The sequence below is a fragment of the Neoarius graeffei genome, chromosome 6 (assembly GCF_027579695.1).
Source record: "Neoarius graeffei isolate fNeoGra1 chromosome 6, fNeoGra1.pri, whole genome shotgun sequence".
In the NCBI taxonomy this organism is placed as follows: domain Eukaryota; kingdom Metazoa; phylum Chordata; class Actinopteri; order Siluriformes; family Ariidae; genus Neoarius; species Neoarius graeffei.
Genome location: NC_083574.1, coordinates 34,317,059 through 34,337,384, shown reverse-complemented (window position 1 = coordinate 34,337,384; position 20,326 = coordinate 34,317,059). Strand labels below are relative to the sequence as shown.

Sequence of the window (20,326 nt, the reverse complement as noted above, 5' to 3'; positions counted from 1 at the left end):
TTCTTCCAGATTCTCTGAATCTTTTGATGATGATATGCACTGTAGATGATGATATGTTCAAACTCTTTGCAATTTTACACTGTCAAACTCCTTTCTGATATTGCTCCACTATTTGTCGGCGCAGAATTAGGGGGATCGGTGATCCTCTTCCCATCTTTACTTCTGAGAGCCACTGCCACTCCAAGATGCTCTTTCTATACCCAGTCATGTTAATGACCTATTGCCAATTGACCTAATGAGTTGCAATGTGGTCCTCCAGCTGTTCCTTTTTTGTACCTTTAACTTTTCCAGCCTCTTATTGCCCCTGTCCCAACTTTTTTGAAATGTGTTGCTGTCATGAAATTTCAAATGAGCCAATATTTGGCATGAAATTTCAAAATGTCTCACTTTCGACATTTGATATGTTGTCTATGTTCTATTGTGAATACAATATCAGTTTTTGAGATTTGTAAATTATTGCATTCCGTTTTTATTTACAATTTGTACTTTGTCCCAACTTTTTTGGAATCGGGGTTGTACAAAGACAACATATCAAATGTTGAAACTGAGAAATTTTATTGTTTTTTTAAAATATATGCTCATTTTGAATTTGATCTCAGCAACACGTTTCAGAAACGTTGGGACAGAAACAACAAAAGACTCAAAAAGTTATGTAATGCTAAAAAAAACCCAAACTAATTTGGTTAATTGGCAACAGGTCAGTAACATGATTGGGTATAAAAAGAGCATCCCAGAGAGGTGGAGTCTCTCAGAAGTAAAGATGAGGATGGGTTCACCACTCTGTGAAAGACTGTGTGGGAAAACAGTGCAACAATTTAAGAATAACGTTCCTCAATGTAAAATTGCAAAGAATTTGGGGATCACATCATCTGTGGTACATAATATTAAAAGATGCAGAGAATCTGGAGAAATCTCTGTATGCAAGAGACAAGGCTGAAAACTGACATTGGATGCCTGTGATCTTCAGGCCCTCAGGAGACACTGCATTAAAAGCAGACACAGGTCTGTCATGGAAATCACTGTATGGGCTCAGGAACACTTCAGAAAACCATCGTCTGTGAAAACAGTTCATCACTGCATCCACAAATGCAAGTTAAAACCAGACAGAAACAATATCCAGAAACACTGCCACCTTCTCTGGGCCCGAGCTCTTTTACGATGGACTAAAGCGAAGTAGAAAATTGTCCCGAGGTCCGACAAATCAAAAGTAGAAATTCTTTTTAGAAATCATGGACACCATGTCCAACCAGCTTGTTATCAGTGCACAGTTCAAAAGCCAGCATCTATGATGGTATGAGGGTGCGTTAGTGCACATGACACGGGTAGCTTGTACATCTGGGAAGGCATCATTAATTAAATCTTTTTCAGGGAAGGCCTTCCTTCTTTCAGCAAGACAATGTCAAACCGCTTTCTGCACATATTAAAACTGCATGGCTCCATAGTAAGAGAGTCTGGGTGCTAAACTGACTCGCCTGCAGTCCAGACCTGTCTCCCATTTAAAACATTTGATGTAGTATGAAGTACAAAATACAACAAAGGAGACCCCGAACTGTTGAGCAACTGAAACTGCATATCAGGCAAGAATGGGACAACATTTCTCTTTCAAACTATAGCAATTGGTCTCCTCAGTTCCCAAAAGTTTACAGTGTGTTGTTAAAAGTAGAGGTGATGCAACACAGTTGTAAACATGCCCGTCCCAACTTTTTCGAAACGTGTTTCTGATATCAAATTCAAAACAAGCATATATTTTTTCAAAAAACAAAATTTCTCAGTTTCAACATTTAATATGCTGTCTTTGTATTATTTTCAATGAAATACAGGGTTTTTATGATTTGCAAATTATTGGAATTCTGTTTTTGCTTACAGTTTACACAGCATCCCAACTTTTTTGGAATTGGGGTTGTAGTAATTCTACATCCAGAATATTATGTATCAATCTATGCTATACAAGATGATGTATTTATGTTAGAAATAGGCCTGTTCCATGTTGCTACAGTAAACAGAGGTCATGATGTGGTTAAACTGTTTTAAGCTTGAGGCTGCACATGGCCATTTTGAACCCCAAGCTGGATGCGATACACATTTGTCCCTCATGGGAAGTCTATGGTAAGTCATTGTTACACTGATGATCTTTTAAATACAATTTTGTGAATAGAAAAATTGTTACTCGAATCCTATCAATAATATTAGTAGCCAGCTGAGTACTGATAAGAACTACTCTACCCAAACTGTTCAACAGACTGATCCTAAAAAATGGTAAATCTGTTTGTTTGGGGTTTTTTTGGTTATATGATCATTTTTAAATATGCCATTTCAGTTACCCCATGACACTCTTGCTATAGCTAAACTCCCACAACAATGTGCAAAATGAGATTGAATCATATTAAACACATCTGTTCTCATCACATCATTAAAGCAGCTCAAGTTCTATCAATTTATATAAAGTACATTTCAACAAGTGGCATATCTGAGTGTTGATGTGTTGGATTTTGTTGATGAAACAAATAAAAGAAAGAATGAATAAATGCTTGCCTGTGCACTTTTAAAGGTAGTAGTGAATTTGTCTGACGTGATGCTATATATACACAGTACACTGTAGTATTTATCTGTCTAGCTGCATCAGCTCAACCAAACCAAAGCAAACCAAACGGTCCCCTCTGCTGGTTAAGTACTGATAGCACATCAAAACACTATGCTTTTCAATCAACTTTTTGTGCCAGATAGAAAAGCAGCCGCATTGGGGAAAACTTGATATGCAACACGCAGTAGCTTTTCATTTGTGGCATGAGGACATCATGATACACCGAAAAGCAAAACCTTCACCGCACGTCGCTTTTATTGTGCAAAAATCACCATATAATACTGACTTTACATTAGATATGAATGTAATTCCCTATTGCACTCTAACAACAAGTGTCGCCAGGCAAAACAAACCTCGCCCGACAGCACTTATTTTATACCTACATGTTGATAATGGTAATATTTCTCAATCATCAACTGTCAGGTTATGGTCCTATGAAAATCCATGACCTTGAGTTTGACATTTCAAAGTCATTCAAGGCCAAAGGTCATGGCAGCAACTGAAAAAATATATGGGACTTCTTATATGTTGATAATGGTAAACATCCGGCTATCATGAACCATTTTAAAGGTATAGGCCTTTGAAAACCCATGACCTTCAGTTTGACCTTTCAAGGTCACCCAAGGTCAAAGATCATGGTGCCAAATGAAAGCCCATATAAGCTTCCTATAAGTTGATAAGGGTAAATATCTGTCTACCATCAACTGTTTTCACGTTACAGCCCTCTGAAAATCCATGACCTTGAGTTTGACCTTTCAAGGTCAAAGATCATGGTGCCAAATGAAAGGCCATATGGCACTTCCTATAAGCTGATAATGGTAAATATGTGTCTACTATCAACTGTTTTCAAATTACAGCCCTCTGAAAATTCATGACCTTGAGTTTGACCTTTCAAGGTCACAGATCATGGTTCCAAATGAAAGGCCATATGAGAGTTCCTATATGCTCATAATAGCAAATATCTGTCTATCAGCAACCGTTTTTGAGTTATAATGGAAAATGTTATTTTGACCGAAATGTTGACCTTTCCGGTGACCTTGACCTTCACCTTGACCCGATTACCCCCAAAATTTAATCAGGTAATCTACCGACCATTGCCAACCTACTTTGAAAATCTGAAGTCAATCGGTGCAACCGTCTAGACACTAGGTTGTTAACAGACAGACACACAAACAAACAAATAAATGAAAAGTCATGCCAAGCACAATACTTGCGAAAATCACAAAGAAACGGAAGTTATGGCTGATTAGGTATTTTTACAAGATTTGACCTTGGTGACCTTGACCCACCAAAACTAATGATGTGTTTGTGTGACCCTAGTGAGTTGTCCTGTGCATTTTGGTGAAGATTGGTCAAGAAATAACGACGCTAGAGCACCAACAAACAAATGGACAGATCAACATACTTGCAAAAATCTCCGATTTTCACAAGTAACAAACAAACTGCACCGATTACAATACCTCACTCCGCTTACTCCATCGCGGGCGAGGTAATAAACACTTATTGATTCCCAGAAAGGCCTAAAACAGATTGTTTTTAGTTACCATTTGGTTTTCCCAGAAAGTTTACTTTGCAGAAATATAATGTTCATATTTTGTTGCACATTATGGTTCAGTAAATGTTTCTGTAACCTTTAAATCACCTCGTCACTGTATAACCTTAAGTGATTCAGAGAACATTCCCCCTAACTCAAACAGATACACAGTTACACATCATCTTTCAGCTGTTCCTGTTAGGGGTCGCCACAGCGGATAACGTCCCTCCATATCTTCTTCCGTCACACAGACTGTCCTCATGTGCACCTTCACCACATCCATAAATCTCATCTTTGGTCTTCTTCTTTCCCTTCCTCCTGGCAACTCCATCTCCAGCAATCTTTTCCCAATACACCCTGGATCTCTCCTTGTGTCCAAAACATCTCAATCTTGCCTCGTTCTCTTTGTCTCCAAGACGTCCTACACGTGCTGTCCCTCTAATATTCTCATTTCTAATCCTGTCCAACTTCATCACTCCAGACGAACATCTCAGCATCTTCAGCTCTGTGACCCCCAGTTCAGCCTACTGTCTCCAAACCATACAACATCGCCAATCTTTCTACTGTCTTGTACACTTTTCCTTTCACTCTTGCTGGTATCCTTCTGTCACAAATCACTCCTGACCCTCTCCTCCATCCATTCCAACCTGCTTGCACGCTCTTCTTCGCTCACCATTACTTTGTACAGTTGACCCCAGATATTTGAACTTGAGATAATTACACAATATGACCAAAAGTATGTGGGCGCCTGACCATCACATCCAACGTGCTTGTTGAACATTTCACTCCAAAGTCTCCTCAGAAACCTTTCCACTAGATTTTGGAGCATGGCTGTTGGGATTTGTGTTCATTCATTCAGTTAGTGAGATCAGGAAGCGATGTCAGGTGAGGTAGTCTGGGCTGCAGTCAAACCTTTTGCAGTCAGGGGCTCCTTTAACTGTAAAATACATTCCACAGACCACCTCACCACATTTAAAGAACATCTAACTATTCAGATATTAGCCTTGTTATCCTAATGTGTGGAATAATATCCTAATAATTGCAGTCATAGAGCTTTTATTCCTCATTTTTCCATTCACAGAACACATAAGGCCCAAGCAACATTTTTACAGACTTACTTGGTTTTTGAGATTTTGATTAAACCCATTCAAGTAACCAGTTAAGCAGGCTAATAACTAGAATAGTCAATAATATAGGAGGCTAATAAATGTTAGAATGTTATGATTTCCATTACTGTAAAAGCAGAAAACTTAATCCCCAAAACCCACCTTAAGAACCATGAATAAAGGAACACACTTTATATGATTTCATGATTCCTACTGCATTGACTGAGTCAAGTTTTTCTGATTTATCACTAACTAAGTGTTCAAAGGACATGTACTTCTCAAGAACGTTTGTACCGCAACTCATTTATTACTCCAAGCCACACGTTAGTCAACATCGCCTCCTGCTGGATATTTCATTTGTTCATGTTCAAGATACTAGATAACAAGTAAAAAGTAGGAGCATCCTTCGTAGCATTATTCCTGCATATTACAGGCTTAATTGTTCTAAAAACTACCTGATTTCATTTTTAAAATAGTAATACTTCCTTACAGGAAGGCAGATGCAGCATCTTTTAAATCCAAATTGTTTACCAGAAAAGCAATATAGGATTAAAAACAGCATAGACTGATGTTCCTATGATTCTCAAGGTATCTACTTGACTAATGGGGGTAGCTCTAACACACTCAAACATCCAGGGTCTGATATTGTCTATTAAAACACAATGTTAGAGTTGTCTGTAATACTCTGTTTTCGTTTTAAAGGACAAGAACAGAGGTCAATTCCAGTGCCAGGTTCTATAGGCCCCAACCTCAATCCAGAGTTTGATTGTTGCTCTCGCTCACCCCTTCTAACTGCCAGGGGTTGTGAGAATCATCTCCGTACCTTTTTTGTGCAGACACATGCATGCCAGGACCTTCACTGTACAACATACTATTTGTCTAAATAAAAAATAATAAAATGAAACTTTTCTGACAATCCCTTGGTCTCAGAGATGCTTATGATTGATGAACAAGGACTTGTGACCATGTTACCATGGAGACATTTGCTAATAGAGTGGACGCCTTCCACTGTGAGTTAAGGAGAAAAAAAAAACATTTTAGATCACATTATGCCTTTAATAACTAACTAGCAAATGAATCCTGTATGAGATAGGCTTCCGACTGACCCCCCTGATTGGTTATGTTGCCCAAACCCATACTGAATAGCATGTGTTCAGTTCCCACAATTGGATCAATTCAGATTCACAGCAGTTGAACAGCACTAGAGACAGGTGTATACCAAAGTGTCATCACCGTGTTCTCACTTTCCAAGGGAAGACTCATAACAGGCTTTTAATATTTTACTTTATTCTAACATGCTTTAAAAACATTCACAGCACCATTCAGATGCTGCACTGAGACTGTATAGTACTTCAGTCTCCTGTATTTTACTGTAGGACCGAGAGGCAGAGTACAAGCAGCCAGTGTCACATGGAGTTCTGGTAAAAGTCCACACACTCCATTTTACAGTCTCACACACACACACACACACACACACACACACACACACACACACACACAGAGGAGTCATGTTGGGACGCTGAAGATTCAGTCCTGTCCCCTAGAGCCGGATGGGGCCAGAGTGGATGAAGAACAGTGGATGTGCGAGGATGTCCTCACTTGCCGATCCTCTGCACGACCCAGTCTTGTTGGCACAGCGGACACCGGTTGTTTTGTTTCACCCACAGAGACATACAGCAGTTATGGAAGGAGTGGTTGCACTCTCCCCATACAACTGAAAAAGGTAGGGAGACATTAATCAGCACATTACATACATGACCAGAAATTTAACCAAACATACTTCTCTTTAGGACCTTTACAGATACAAAAGTGAGCTGGAGAGTGGAGTGTAAACGCTTACAAATAATTTTAAGGCTTCTTAGCCTCCTATTTGAAGCATTTAATGATTGGGAATGCTCTGCTGTAGGCTGCTAAATAAAACTTCAGGATTTCACCTGAGGGACAGCCAAAGAACATAACTGTGCTAAATTTCCTCAGACTGTACAGTGAGATGTGAAAGAGAGGGGGAAAAAAAGGGGGGGAGGGAAGAGGGGAAAAAAAAAAAAAAAAGTAGGGTTGCTCCAGTTACCAGTAATTTACTGTTTGAAAATAGTACGGTATCATTTCATAAATGTCAGCAGTTAACATTACTGCTTCCCCCCACTTTTTTCACGATACTCTGAAACACGCCTTTAAGAAGTCACTCTTTCACCCGCCCTCTAAGACGAAGCTGGCAGCTCGTGAGCGTGATGCAAGTCTAACAGTGAAGAGCTCTCCCTCTGACCAGCGACTGCCACGCCACTGAATTATCGAGCCAAGTTTGGGAAGACGTTATAGATTCAGCAACTGCTGAACGAACTACTGATTACTGAAACCGGTCGAGAAACAAGGCTCTCTGAACGAGATACGGTGATATTTTGCTTTTCAGGCAAGTGATTGTGGAGAGGTGGAGTCCCCTTTTACACAACTGTAGAAACTGTGCCTCAAGTGTGCAATTCCAGGAATGGAGGGTGCGCATGACAATCACGTAAATACACTGAAAATAAGATTGCCTAGACCAGGGGTTTTCAAAGTGTGGGAGAGTCAGCCCCCCCCCAGAGAGCAAATAAACAACAGCGCCCCCCCCCTTACAATTTTTGTTGCTATACTTAATGTTCCATTCGTATTTTTAAAAAAATGGTTGTTGTACACATTTTTTTCTTTTACACATTTTAAACATCTGTGCTTTTTGAAAACATCTTTTTTTACACATTTAAAACATGAGCTTTATTAAAACAGCTTTTTTAAAACATTTTAAACATCTGTGCTTTTTTTTTTTAAACATCTTTTTAAACATCTGTGCTTTTTTTTTTTAAACATCTTGTTTTACACATTTTAAACATCTCATAGCATCGTTGGCTAGCACCTCTTGGCAGACAACACACTGTGGCAGTGGAGCATCTTCAGATCCAGTCCATGAAAATCCAAACTTTAAATAATCGTGGTCATACTTCCTTTTTTTTTTTTGCTTGGCCCAGACTCTGTCTCCTCACTCACTGTAGCTTTAGGTACTAAAAATCGATCCATTTTGTCTCTGGCAAAGGCTAGCTGAAGTTCGCTAAATGTCCGCAATAGTAACTTATTCTGGTTTATTTTTCCTCACGTTGCGCCCCCCCTGAAAAACTCTGGCACCCCCTAGGGGAGGCGCGCCCCACACTTTGAAAAGCCCTGGTCTAAACTTTGTCCACGGTTAAACTATTCACAATATTTTCTGTCCTGAATCTAGCCAACAGACCGGCCTGCTTGGAACGCAAGTTTAGCTGACCTGACGTTACATGGGGCAAGCTGACATCCAGCTGTTGTCATGATGGCACTAAGGCTGCTGTTTGTTTTCTTAGGTTATTTCCGCATTAATATGCTTTAGCTTTAAAAACACCACATTCGCTATGTTTACACCTGGCATCCACACTCCTCCAGAGCTATCAAGGCACAAAAAAATGGAAACTTCTGGAAATGCTCCTGGCCTCCTTATAGTTTAAAAACACCAGGGTAGTGTTTTGGTGTAGACAAGCTAAAATGGAGACCGTGACTCAGACACCCACGTTCCCTTCCTGATTGGGCCTCATCACTCCCAATGTGTCCTTCCCCGATTCATCACGCTCCTATCTCGCGACTCTTTCCTGGAAGAAAACAAGTGGCATTAACGGTTTATATTGGCATACGCATGCCCAGTGAACACGAATAGTCATGTGATATGCGTTTTCAGGTGTGTTAATATGGCTGCAGATTATTTCTCATATGGAGCTAAAACGCTGGTCTGGATGGAGATAGTTTTCATTTTACCATGCTCTTTTAAAACAAAACGTACTAGTGTAGATGTAACCAGAGCCTTTTTAGCAGTCCAATCCTTAAAGGAGAACTAAAGTAATTTTTAAACTTGCTTTATTTCTTAACATGTTATTCAATTACATTTTCAGTTTTAGTAACCTTATATCGTGAGTCGTATTGGCAACTAATTGCAATTAAATATGAGACTTATCGGCCTATTCGGTTTTTAGCCATGTTGAATTTAGTTCATTTGGTCCACGGCAGGCGGCACGGTGGTGTAGTGGTTAGCGCTGTCGCCTCACAGCAAGAAGGTCCGGGTTCGAGCCCCATGGCCGGCGAGGGCCTTTCTGTGCGGAGTTTGTATGTTCTCCCCGTGTCCGCGTGGGTTTCCTCCGGGTGCTCCGGTTTCCCCCACAGTCCAAAGACATGCAGGTTAGGTTAACTGGTGACTCTAAATTGACCGTAGGTGTGAGTGTGAATGGTTGTCTGTGTCTATGTGTCAGCCCTGTGATAACCTGGCGACTTGTCCAGGGTGTACCCCGCCTTTCGCCTGTAGTCAGCTGGGAAAGGCTCCAGCTTGCCTGCGACCCTGTAGAACAGGATAAAGCGGCTAGAGATAATGAGATGAGATGGTCCACGGCAGGCGTCGCTTATCCGCGCGATCTTCACAGGACTTGGGCGAGACTTCGAAACGTGACGTGTCAGCGCCGCCATTTTGAAAACTCTTTTCTAAACAAAATATTGCATAAAAATGAGTTTAAATGATGATTACTACCTACTTTTCAAACTTTCCTGATTGTCATCAAAACAAACAAAACTTCCGGCTTGATTTCGTCAGCATTCGAAAGAGGGCGCGCGCGTCTTTTGATAACGTTGGCAGATGTTGGTCGCTTTGATTTCCGCTGTACGTTTTACTTCCGTCCTACGATGTCTCGCACAGGTCTCAACAAATCTTATTTACGGCCATTGCTTTGACATATGGACTGATATTACAGAGCATATTTTAAATACTCATAACTTGCTATAGCGGTGACAAAATAGCCAGTCCCCCCAGGATTCCGCGGGCCTTTTTTGTGATTGTTGCGGGCTAAAATGTCTGATGTTGCGGGGGGGTTTTCCAAAAAATTGCAATGAAAGTTGCGGTGTTTTTTAGGTTTTTGTTGCGATTACATTGTGGGAGGAAGTGAAAGTTGCAAGAAATTGTTGCGATTTTCTCTTTTTGTGATTAAAATTGAGTGATATGTTAAATATTAAGTTATTACTGAAAAACTATTGATTAAAAAAACAAAGACACTGAGAAATGGTCCTATAAACATCTTTACCAATATAAAAGATTACCAGGACTACAAAAATGCAGAAAAATAGGCTTTACTTATCCAAATGCATCTGTTGGTTCAAAAGTTAAAGTGCATAGAACCTCACAGCACAACATGAAGTTACCTTAAAATATAATATAAATGCCTCAGCTTTCATGTAAGAAAAAAACAAACAAACAAACAAAAAAAACTTAATACTAGTAGTGTGCAGGCAGTCTCTCCTGAAGACTAAATTAAACTAATTATAAACTAATAAAATAAATGGCTCAGGCTTCATAGAAGAAAAAAAAAAACAATTTGAACAGAATCTCACAGTATGATGCTGAAGCTGCCTAAACAACGGAAAATAAAATACCATTTTGGTAAAAATGTTGGCATCCATTAATTTATTGTATTAAGTAAAAAAATAATGTAAAGTGCACACAGTCCTTCACTGTAAACACAACACACTTTCAGTAACAGAATTTAAGCCTACATAAACACTGACTCGCACATGCTGCTTCTCTTGAACGGAAACACGGAAGTAAGCAGTGTGGCCAGATACTGCTGATGTTTTCCAGCCCAAAATATGTTCAAAACCCGCCAAAATGCACTTGAAACCCCCCAACTGAGCGGGTAACCGCCCAATCTGGCAACACTGAAAGTAAGGCAGAAGGTAGTTTGTCAACGTCACCTCAAGACGACGCCAACGATTGGTCAAATTTGCGGGAAAGTTGCGGTGATTGGATATAACTGCAACACCGCCCTGAATTCGCGGGGATTGGTTGAATTTAGGGCTGCAACAACTAATCGATTAAATCGATTAAAATCGATTATTAAAATAGTTGGCAACTAATTTAATAGTCGATTAGTTGGGTCTACATTATCATACACATAAGTGCAGTTGCTACTCCCTAATGTGGGGGCAGTAAAGCACCATTAAGCTGGATACCGACCGCCGTAAAAGAAGAAGCAGGAGAAGCAAACCAATGCCGTGCTTTGTGTAGCTCACCTGGAAGAAGCGTTTGAAAAATGGCGGAGGAGGCTAACGTTAGTAGAGAGAAAAATGTCCGACCCAAGTCATCAAAAGTATGGGAGCACTTTACATTAACGCCTTCAAAGAACAGCGTTAGGTGCAAAATGTGCAGAGCTGATCTCGCGTGGCACGGAAGCACAACATCGCTGAATGAGCACCTGAAGAGGAAGCACGTTGGAGTGTCTGATTATAATTTCAAAGTAAATTCTGTATTAAAATTACTAAATAAGCAAATCCGTTACAGTCCATGAAACAGGAAGTATAAGGATGAGGAAAAAACAGTTTAAATCGGGAAGCTGTGCACATTTGCGCAGTCCTGCCGCTCAGGCTGCACAAATGTGCGCAGCTTCCCGATTATTGTCAGCACATGACAGCATTACCCAATGTTCATTTGTTTTTCATTACAGTTATTTAAACTGTTCACCATCTTAAAATTCAAGACTTCAATAGGATTTTGTTTGACAAAACAATATAAAGAAATGGTGGTTGCACTATATAAAAAAAGATTTTATGTTTTATGTGATTTTATTTTCTTTACATTAATTCAGCTGCTACAAAATTTTTATTTTTTTTTGTACTCAATGTAGCATACATTTAATTTTTTCATGAGTTGGAAACAACTTTTGAACAAAGACAGTTTGGTTAATTAAATAAAATGCTGGAAATCAAATTTTGCTTTTTTTCCTTTTTATCCGATTAATAATCGATTAATCGAAAAAATAATCGATAGATAAATCGATTATCAAAATAATCGTTAGTTGCAGCCCTAGTTGAATTTGCGTTGAAGTTGCAAATCGCAACATCGTGAAATCCTGGAGGGTCTGAATAGCGATCAAAAATGCATTCCTATATTTAATAAAATGAGAAATAGAATTTTGATAAAAAAAATTTGCCTTCAGTTCTCCTTTAATGAAAGAATAATGAGGTTATTGAAATAACCTTAATCAGATGTTTGTAAAATTAGCCTATTTATAAATTCTTTCTACATCTGTCAACCACAGAGATGAACAGAAGCAGCAGGTCAGCTCAGTGTTTTCACTCATTTAATGTAGTGTTTATCATCAAAAGTTCTGCTTAATTTCATCAGTTTACATGAAATTGTTTATTTATTGCTTGGGCACCGAACTAGTACCATTACCGTTCTTCCATGCCGGGTAACGTGCCAAACCCAAAACTTCGGTACTGAACCAACCCTGGTAAAAAAGCAATATGTAGTGGACAAAAAAGAGAAACAGAACATTTCAGTGTCCAAGTGCGTGCATGTTACTCCACTCTCGTCTCGTATCAACCCTGTCTTTCCAGCTTCCAAGTAATCATGAGTGTGATGCTGGAAGCGGAATGAAGTAATCAGTATGACCCAATTTCTGAAGAAAACAGGGTCTTTCTCTATATTTTATATATATATATATATATATATATATATATATATATATATATATATATATATATATATATATATATTTTTTTTTAAATAAAGGCATGGTGGCCTTTCTGTGTGGAGTTTGCATGTTCTCCCCATGTCCGCGTGGGTTTCGTCTGGGTGCTCCGGTTTCCCCCACAGTCCAAAGACATGCAGGTTAGGTTAACTGGTGACTCTAAATTGACCGTAGGTGTGAATGTGAGTGTGAATGGTTGTCTGTGTCTATGTGTCAGCCCTGTGATGACCTGGCGACTTGTCCAGGGTGTACCCCGCCTTTCGCCCGTAGTCAGCTGGGATAGGCTCCAGCTTGCCTGCGACCCTGTAGAACAGGATAAAGCAGCTAGAGATAATGAGATGAGATTTTTAGGGGGGCTTGAGGTAATAAAAATATTTGTCTATTGTTTACGTTTTGCCACTACCATATTTGCAGCGGTCCTGTGAGTTTTAGACACAGAGATACAGCTACAGAGATGTGTGGGGGGGGGATTGGGGAAAAAAAAATGCTGAAGGAAAATGTCACCGCATTAAACATTAGCCAAATACTAAAAAAAAAAATTAAAAAAAAAAAAAAAACACACACCACACTTCTCTCCAAGTCAGTAAGTAAGGTAGAACCATTCAGGGTCATCCTATGCCATGTTTTTTTTGGACATAAAGCCATAAAAACATTTTTCTGAAATTGACTTCAGTGTAAAAGAAAAAAATAATCAGTGCAGGATATGGCACATTTACACAATTTCAGATGATTTAAGGCTTTTTAAGGACCTGTGGACTCTGGAGATGTTAAGAGTGTCTGGCATGAAGATTTTAATCCTTTAATTGAAGCTGACTGCATGCCATCTGCACTTTAATCCATTTTGATTCAAACCTCTGGTGTGCTGCAAGTGATTTCCTTACCAACACAGTCCTCCTGCTTGTTTTCTGCCTGACATCTTAAACAGGCATCTGCAAGATAAAACACACACAAGGTACACCTCAGATCACTGGTATAAAGTATTTGACTTCAGGACTTGATTATAAAAACCTTAACATTCATGCAAGGTTGTGAAACAGTCCATCAACTAGTAACAGATGAACACATTCCAGCACGCACACACGAACACTAAGACATCAGTGTCACTGTCCTTCCAAGTAATGTTCGGGAATCAGACACAGTCTCCGCGTTTAAGTCTAGGCTGAAAACATATCTGTTTAGTCAAGCCTTTTGTTAATGGTGTTTATGAGGTAAAGGTGTAGATCTGGAGGGTCCTCAGACAGAGTGTTTTGGTAAACTGGGATGTATGGATGCTGTCAGTCCCCACTCGTTTGCTCACTCGAGTTTGTTGACGGTGTAGTGGCTGGCTGCTTTATGTCCCGGGGCTCCCTCATGCCTGTGTTACCTTCTGGCTCTCCCCTTTTAGTTATGCTGTCATAGTTAGTTGCCGGAGTCCCTGCTTGTACTCAGTGCAATATGTATACTGTTCCTACTTATTCAGGTGACATTGGGCATACCTAACAACCTGTGTTTTCTCCCCCCAAATCTGTCCCTCTGAGTTGCATGTCAATCCTGAGATCGAGATGCTGACCTCCTCTGCTCCTCGGACCTGCCTGATCCACCCTGGTGCCCTGTGTCTGGTTGGAGTCTCATCACATCGCTCCTGTGGAGGACGGCCCCATATGGACAGCTGAAAGTCACACTTGGAAGACGCTCTGGACACTTACAGTAATGCTTTTATGGCTGAGGACTACAGTTGACTTGCTAACTTTAGGACTGCAGTTGCCATGAACAGTTTTGCACTCAAATTTCCATCAGTGAAGAGTTTATAGCATCAACAAAACTGACTATGTTAAAACTGTTAATGTTCTAGTCATGTTGTCGGTTGTTGCCCAAATGAGGATGGGTTCCCTTTTGAGTCTGGTTCCTCTTGAGGTTTCTTCCTCATGTCGGCTGAGGGAGTTTTTCCTTGCCACAGACTTCTCATTGGGGATAGATTAGGGATAAAATTAGCTCACATGGATTAAAACAAACAAACAAAAAAAAATCTGACTGAAAAAAGAAAAAAAAAAAAAAAAAGCTCCATGTCGTTGGCCCCTACCTACCACGTCAGCGATGCATCAAATTTTAAACGCCGTGTTGTCCATTATCCCCTCGGCCCCTACTTGTAGTACATTTACATAATTTTAACAATGACTAAAGCTAAGGCAAGACTTGACCATTGTCATTACTGGCTATTCATGATGAAACAAGTTTTCAGCACAAAGTGCAAATTTATTTCAACAATACTTTAGTAATGCACAACAGTGGTTCAGAGAAAAGTGCAAGTGCAGTCGAACTTGAACCATGCTTTCAAAAGGGTGGAACAGAAAGAAAAATAGGAAAATCTGTTGAAATAAAGCCAGGAAACAAGAAAAGTGAAAGTTCACTTTTTCTGCTTCTTCGCAATGAAGCCAAAGGCATCTAGTTTGGCAACACCTGATGCCCGTTTTTGTTTCTTTTTCCTTGGCACAGCAGCAGGAGCTTGCCATTATCGCCCATTTCATTTAGCCAAGCCCATCTCCACTTATTCTTTACCGTTTTGTCGATGTCTGACACATCTGTGCCTTCATTTAAAAGAAGTGCGTCCATGCTGGCAAAACCGAAAGTAATTTGACGCGCTCTACTGATGGAAATCGAAGGGACTATGTCCGGTGAAATATGGCCTTATACGCAGTACTCTAGTTGAGGGGGGATGAGGGGGGAGGCATCCCCCTTCTGAAATAAAAATCTCAAATCATCCCCCTTATAAAACAGCCATCCCCCCCCATCACATCCCTTGGGACATTTTACCAATTAATGTGGAAATTAGCCTACTATTATTTTAACAAATATTACTACCATTTCAACATTAGAGGCTTTGCGCAGTGATAGCCTACATGTAGCCGGATAAAAAAGACACATTTATTTATTCGGTTGCACCTCTCATTCACACCTATACGGAGGTTTCAGTCACTGAAAACAGCTACTTTTGCAAACTCTGGGCAGAGTGGAGATTTCTGAAAACTCCATCTTCAGACACGCGTGTAAATCGGGAAAACGAAGCAACAGTGGGCGAGAGGGCGCGCGCGAATATAATGAGTCATAGGTGTGAATCTTTCACCGAATGCCAATTGTCCCGGTTCTTCATGAAATCGCACGCGCAAATTCATTAGGTTAACTTTCAAATAACTGTTTTTGTGCACTTGCAACACCAGAGCCACTTTCCTGAATTTTGAGCTTCGGAGTATTGGCTTCTTTATCTATTTAATCAATGAATTTGTCACATACATTAAATTACTAATGTAAACCATTAGTAGCCTATTTAAGCAATAGCTGTTTTCTGCACTGTTTTCGGACCTTTTGTGTTTAGTGAAAGACACTTCATTACACTCCACTGACCCACTTCCAATTCCGGACTTTTTTGAAAATGTAAAATATAGGCCTACGAGATGGGTTTTTTGGCACTTCATTTACGTTGGTCCTTCACTATTAATTTTTGAGACTGACGAGGCACTAAATACTGTGGAATTATTTTCTCCTTACTATGAAGTTTGGCATCTTAAACAAGTGTCGGGAAATCTTGCAGCCCGACTCTGCAGCCTCCAATGTTTAAGCGAACTGCTGAAACCATAATGTTTAAAGATTAAATCGTAGGCTAATCAAACCAAAGAAAATCACAGCCTTTCCAGAACGTTGTCTGCTGAAGCCTGTTTAACCTACAAAAGGCTTAATAGCATAGATCTTGCTGCGGCTTCAACAGGGCGGTTTAGATTTTTCACCTGATCGCCTTTCAATAGGCAAATATTATTACTACTACTACTACAACAATAGGCCTAGTATTAGTAGTAGGCAAGTAGTTGCCTAGTAGTAGGACAGCCAGATTGTTTCATCAGTGGAGCCGCCGTTAAAAGGAAACTGATGCGGAGCGCCGCGGCTCGCCTCGGGGTGAATCGCGTCCCGAGGCGCAGGGCTGGCCCGCCCTGGCAGCGCTGGTTCATTGGGGAGAGGGCAGAGGTCGCTGGCTGCCAAGTTTGGAGAGGCTGGGACCTCCCCTGGCCGAGTTACGAGCGTGCAAAGTCGGGCTGGAGCCGCCGATAGAAACGAAACTCAAGCCGAGCACCGCGGCTCGCTGCCTATGCCGAGCCTCCCTGGGACTAGACAGTAGCGTAGGCTGTATTTATTTATTTAGGCCTATCTAGCGCAACAACTTATTCCTTTACATATACTCAAACATAGCACAAGAAAGGGTTCAACAACAGGCAATCACAGTAGCTTGGTGAAGTTCTAAATCACATCGGTGTCAGACCTATGGGCCTACCCCCCACCCTTTTTTTTCCCTCGGATCTGCATCACTCTCATTATTGACCTTTAGCGCTCCCAGTTGACGGAAATCCGTTGTAGCAACGGAAAACTTTAATCCATGAGCTCATGTTTAAAGTCATTCAAATTTTGTAAAGCTGCTTTGCAACAATGTCTATTGTTAAAAGCACTATACAAATAAACTTAACTGTCCTGAGAATACACAAACATCCCAATTTCAGGTCAGCTTTTCTAGAGATCATTTTCTCCTTTATAAATCATTGGAAACTATTCTCGACAATGCTTCAACGGAAGTGTTTTTTTCGTTATCCAGGATTATTTGGAGTTTCCAATTGACTATTGTTTATAAATAATATTTTTGAAGCATTGGAACATGGATGTATTAGTCAGAACCTGCTACGTCCTCCACCAACATGCAGCAGATTACTATCTGAACTGAAACTGTGACTGAGTATATTAGCAACAGTCCTCTATGTCAGTCATACAAATTTCCAACTCCCATCACAGCTGTAAAGCCTGACAGCTGTGCTTGCAGGAGTTAATTTTCCCAAAAACCAAATCAGTGAAACAGCCATTGTTTGTCCCATTCATGCAAGTCTTCATTTTTAAAAAATCTTCTTGGTAGGGTTGGGTGATATATTGATAAATTACTGTTATCGCAACATGACCTTTCATATCAGCCAACTCAATAGTATGAGTATCGCGATATAGCAGAAATATCAACTCGCCTGTAGAAATGAGCAGGTTGCTGCAGTGTAAACATCAATTAAGGGTCTGTATAATGTAGCATCATGCGCTGAACTAGCTTAAATGTTAGGTCTATTATATTACAATATTTCTGTCACAGGAGATGGATGGAGGAGCAGACACCAGGTCACCGGGGGTGGGGGGTGTTTACCCAGGGTTTTATTTACCCAAAACTGGAGTAAGCGGGGGGGGGGGGGGGGGGGGGGGGGTAATGGAAATACACTATGTGAAAAGGCCAAAACATCAGGAACAAAAATCAAAGCAAATACAGAGAGAGTTCTGGAGCAAAGAGCAAAAAAAACAACACGTAATCACAGTACTGGAGCTTATGAGCAGCACACGTTTATGACCGGTTCACAGCGACCCCGAACTAGCTGCAGGCGTGGACTCCCTGCCATCTGGACAAACAGTCTGCAGGTGCTGTCATTCTTTTGTCTCTGAAAGTTATTTTCATAGAATTCTCTCTCATAATAAATAACGTTATCCGTTTCCGGCTGAGGATGCTGTGCGCATTTTGGCTGCCGCTTCTCACCAGAGCTTTTTATTCTCCCACTTTTTCTTTTTGTGTTTGTATGGTTTGATATTTGTTCTTTGCTTGAATGTTTTGTCCACCGGTCGTGGTGTAGTTCCAGACCCAGTTTTGGGTATCGGTTTCCTTCAGGCCTTGGTCCACCATGGGTGATGCCAGTGTTCCTCACGATGGACTGCAGTGAACTTGTTGGTCTTTAACATCAGTGTTGTCCAGCGTTCTGTGTGGCGGTGCTTCTGTGCTCGCTTTGTGGATCCATGACACGGTGCTGGCCAATGGCATCACGGCAGCTGTGCAGGGCATACCTTTGTGTGCCTTTTGGTGGGATTATGGGCAACTACGCCAATGGAATTACATCTTGACCCTCTTTGGGTGGCCTTTTTCTTTGGAACTGTAAAGTGACCTTGGGTGTGAGAAAGGCACTACAAATTGAACTACTTATGAAATTATCAGAAAATATCACAATATAACTTAGATTATATCACCCAGCCCTACTCCTCAGCTATATTTACAGGCAATAAAAGCCAGTTATTCCTTTCAAAACTGTTTTCCTTCATGTCTTTTCCCCCCAATAACTTCTTATCTTCATCTTAAGACTTCATCTTAACCACATTCTTAATATAAATGACACCATTTCATAATTAAATAAACGGAGGTTTTTGTAAATATACAAGCTGTGATGCCTTGACGAAAACTGTCCTTCTACAAGAGAAGCTATAATTTATTACTTTTCCTCTTTTGATAAGCTATATTTTATAGGGGAAAGGGGGGCATTAGGCGATGTGGAATATTCTTAAACCCCACGATGTTGAAAATGCATGGAATTTATCAGCAGCATGTCAGACATTATCGCAGATTTACCCAGGAGCCACTGGGAAGGTGTGATAACTGAAGCCAGTAAAATGAAACAGAAATAAAGTTGGACTCTTCTGCTGGGTTTACTGCCCCAAACCTGTAGGGAATCGGCTTTACTGTTTTAAAAAAAAAAATTAAAAAAACCCTGACTTGTTGGCAAACTGTCACTCTTATCATTGGATTTGATGCAAATTAATTACCTCACACGGAACAGAGTCCACCAGGGGGCAAGATATTGTTTTTGGTGGGGTTTCTTTGTTAATGTTATGGGAAAACGGCTGGACCAATCTTCATGAAACTTTCAGGACAGATGGGCATTGGTCTCAAATAGAACCTCCAACATTTTTGGGGGTCATCCGGTCAAGGTGTTTGTGGCTACTACTTCATATAGAGGCCACTATGTCATCGTGCTACAAGAACGTAATAACAATCGTGGGGTCTGAGGGTATTTTCTGGCACTCTAATGATTTTGGCATGCTCTGATTTTGTGATCAATTTCAACAAATCTAAGCAGTATTTTCAAAGTCATATGACTTTGTATTGAGCACAAGTTCAGCTACAATAATATCCACGTATGTATGTCATGATTGTACTTAAAAATCAAACAGATAAATGAAGATGTAAAATGCAGTTTTAGAGCTGTGTGGGAATGTGTGAAAAAAAAATACCCATTGTGTCAAACTGTTTTGGTCATTTCAGGTGATTCTGTTCAGTCTTAGGAATGGATCATGCACAAAAACCTAAACCTGCTCCATTGATTTGGACAATTAACTGGCCATCAAAAAATGTATGTCCAATTGTTTTGGGATAAAGGGTTGGCAGTGGGAGGAGTATTCAATGAGAAGTGTAAAAAATTTCCATTCATTCAAGGAGAAGAGTGAAAACCCCTCCCACTGCCAACTCTCAATCCCATCAGGTCAAGTCCAAATGGGTAAGGTCATGTTTTTTCACACATTCCAACAGTTCAAAAACTGATTTTTACAACAGCTTCATTTATCTGGTATTTGACTATTCAGTGTGTCTTGAAATTAACTCTTGTACTATTCTACTCAGTTCAGAGCCACAACAACTCTGTTACACAATTAGTCTAATTTTGCTCCTACGTCAACTCCAAATTTTACT

General features: G+C 40.3%; 1 protein-coding gene across 1 annotated transcript in view; it reads right to left on the bottom strand.

The window, feature by feature from the left end:
• Window positions 1–6,488: 6,488 nt before the first annotated feature.
• The window catches only part of rnf7 (ring finger protein 7), a 19,699-nt gene continuing 5,861 nt past the window's right edge, over window positions 6,489–20,326 (bottom strand). Inside the window, exons 2-3 of the mRNA XM_060923590.1 lie at window positions 13,656–13,703; window positions 6,489–6,935 (exon numbers count right to left, since the gene is read on the bottom strand). Coding sequence (XP_060779573.1) covers window positions 6,817–6,935; window positions 13,656–13,703 — 167 coding nt within the window. The 3' untranslated portion in view covers window positions 6,489–6,816. The remainder of the gene's footprint in view (window positions 6,936–13,655; window positions 13,704–20,326) is intronic.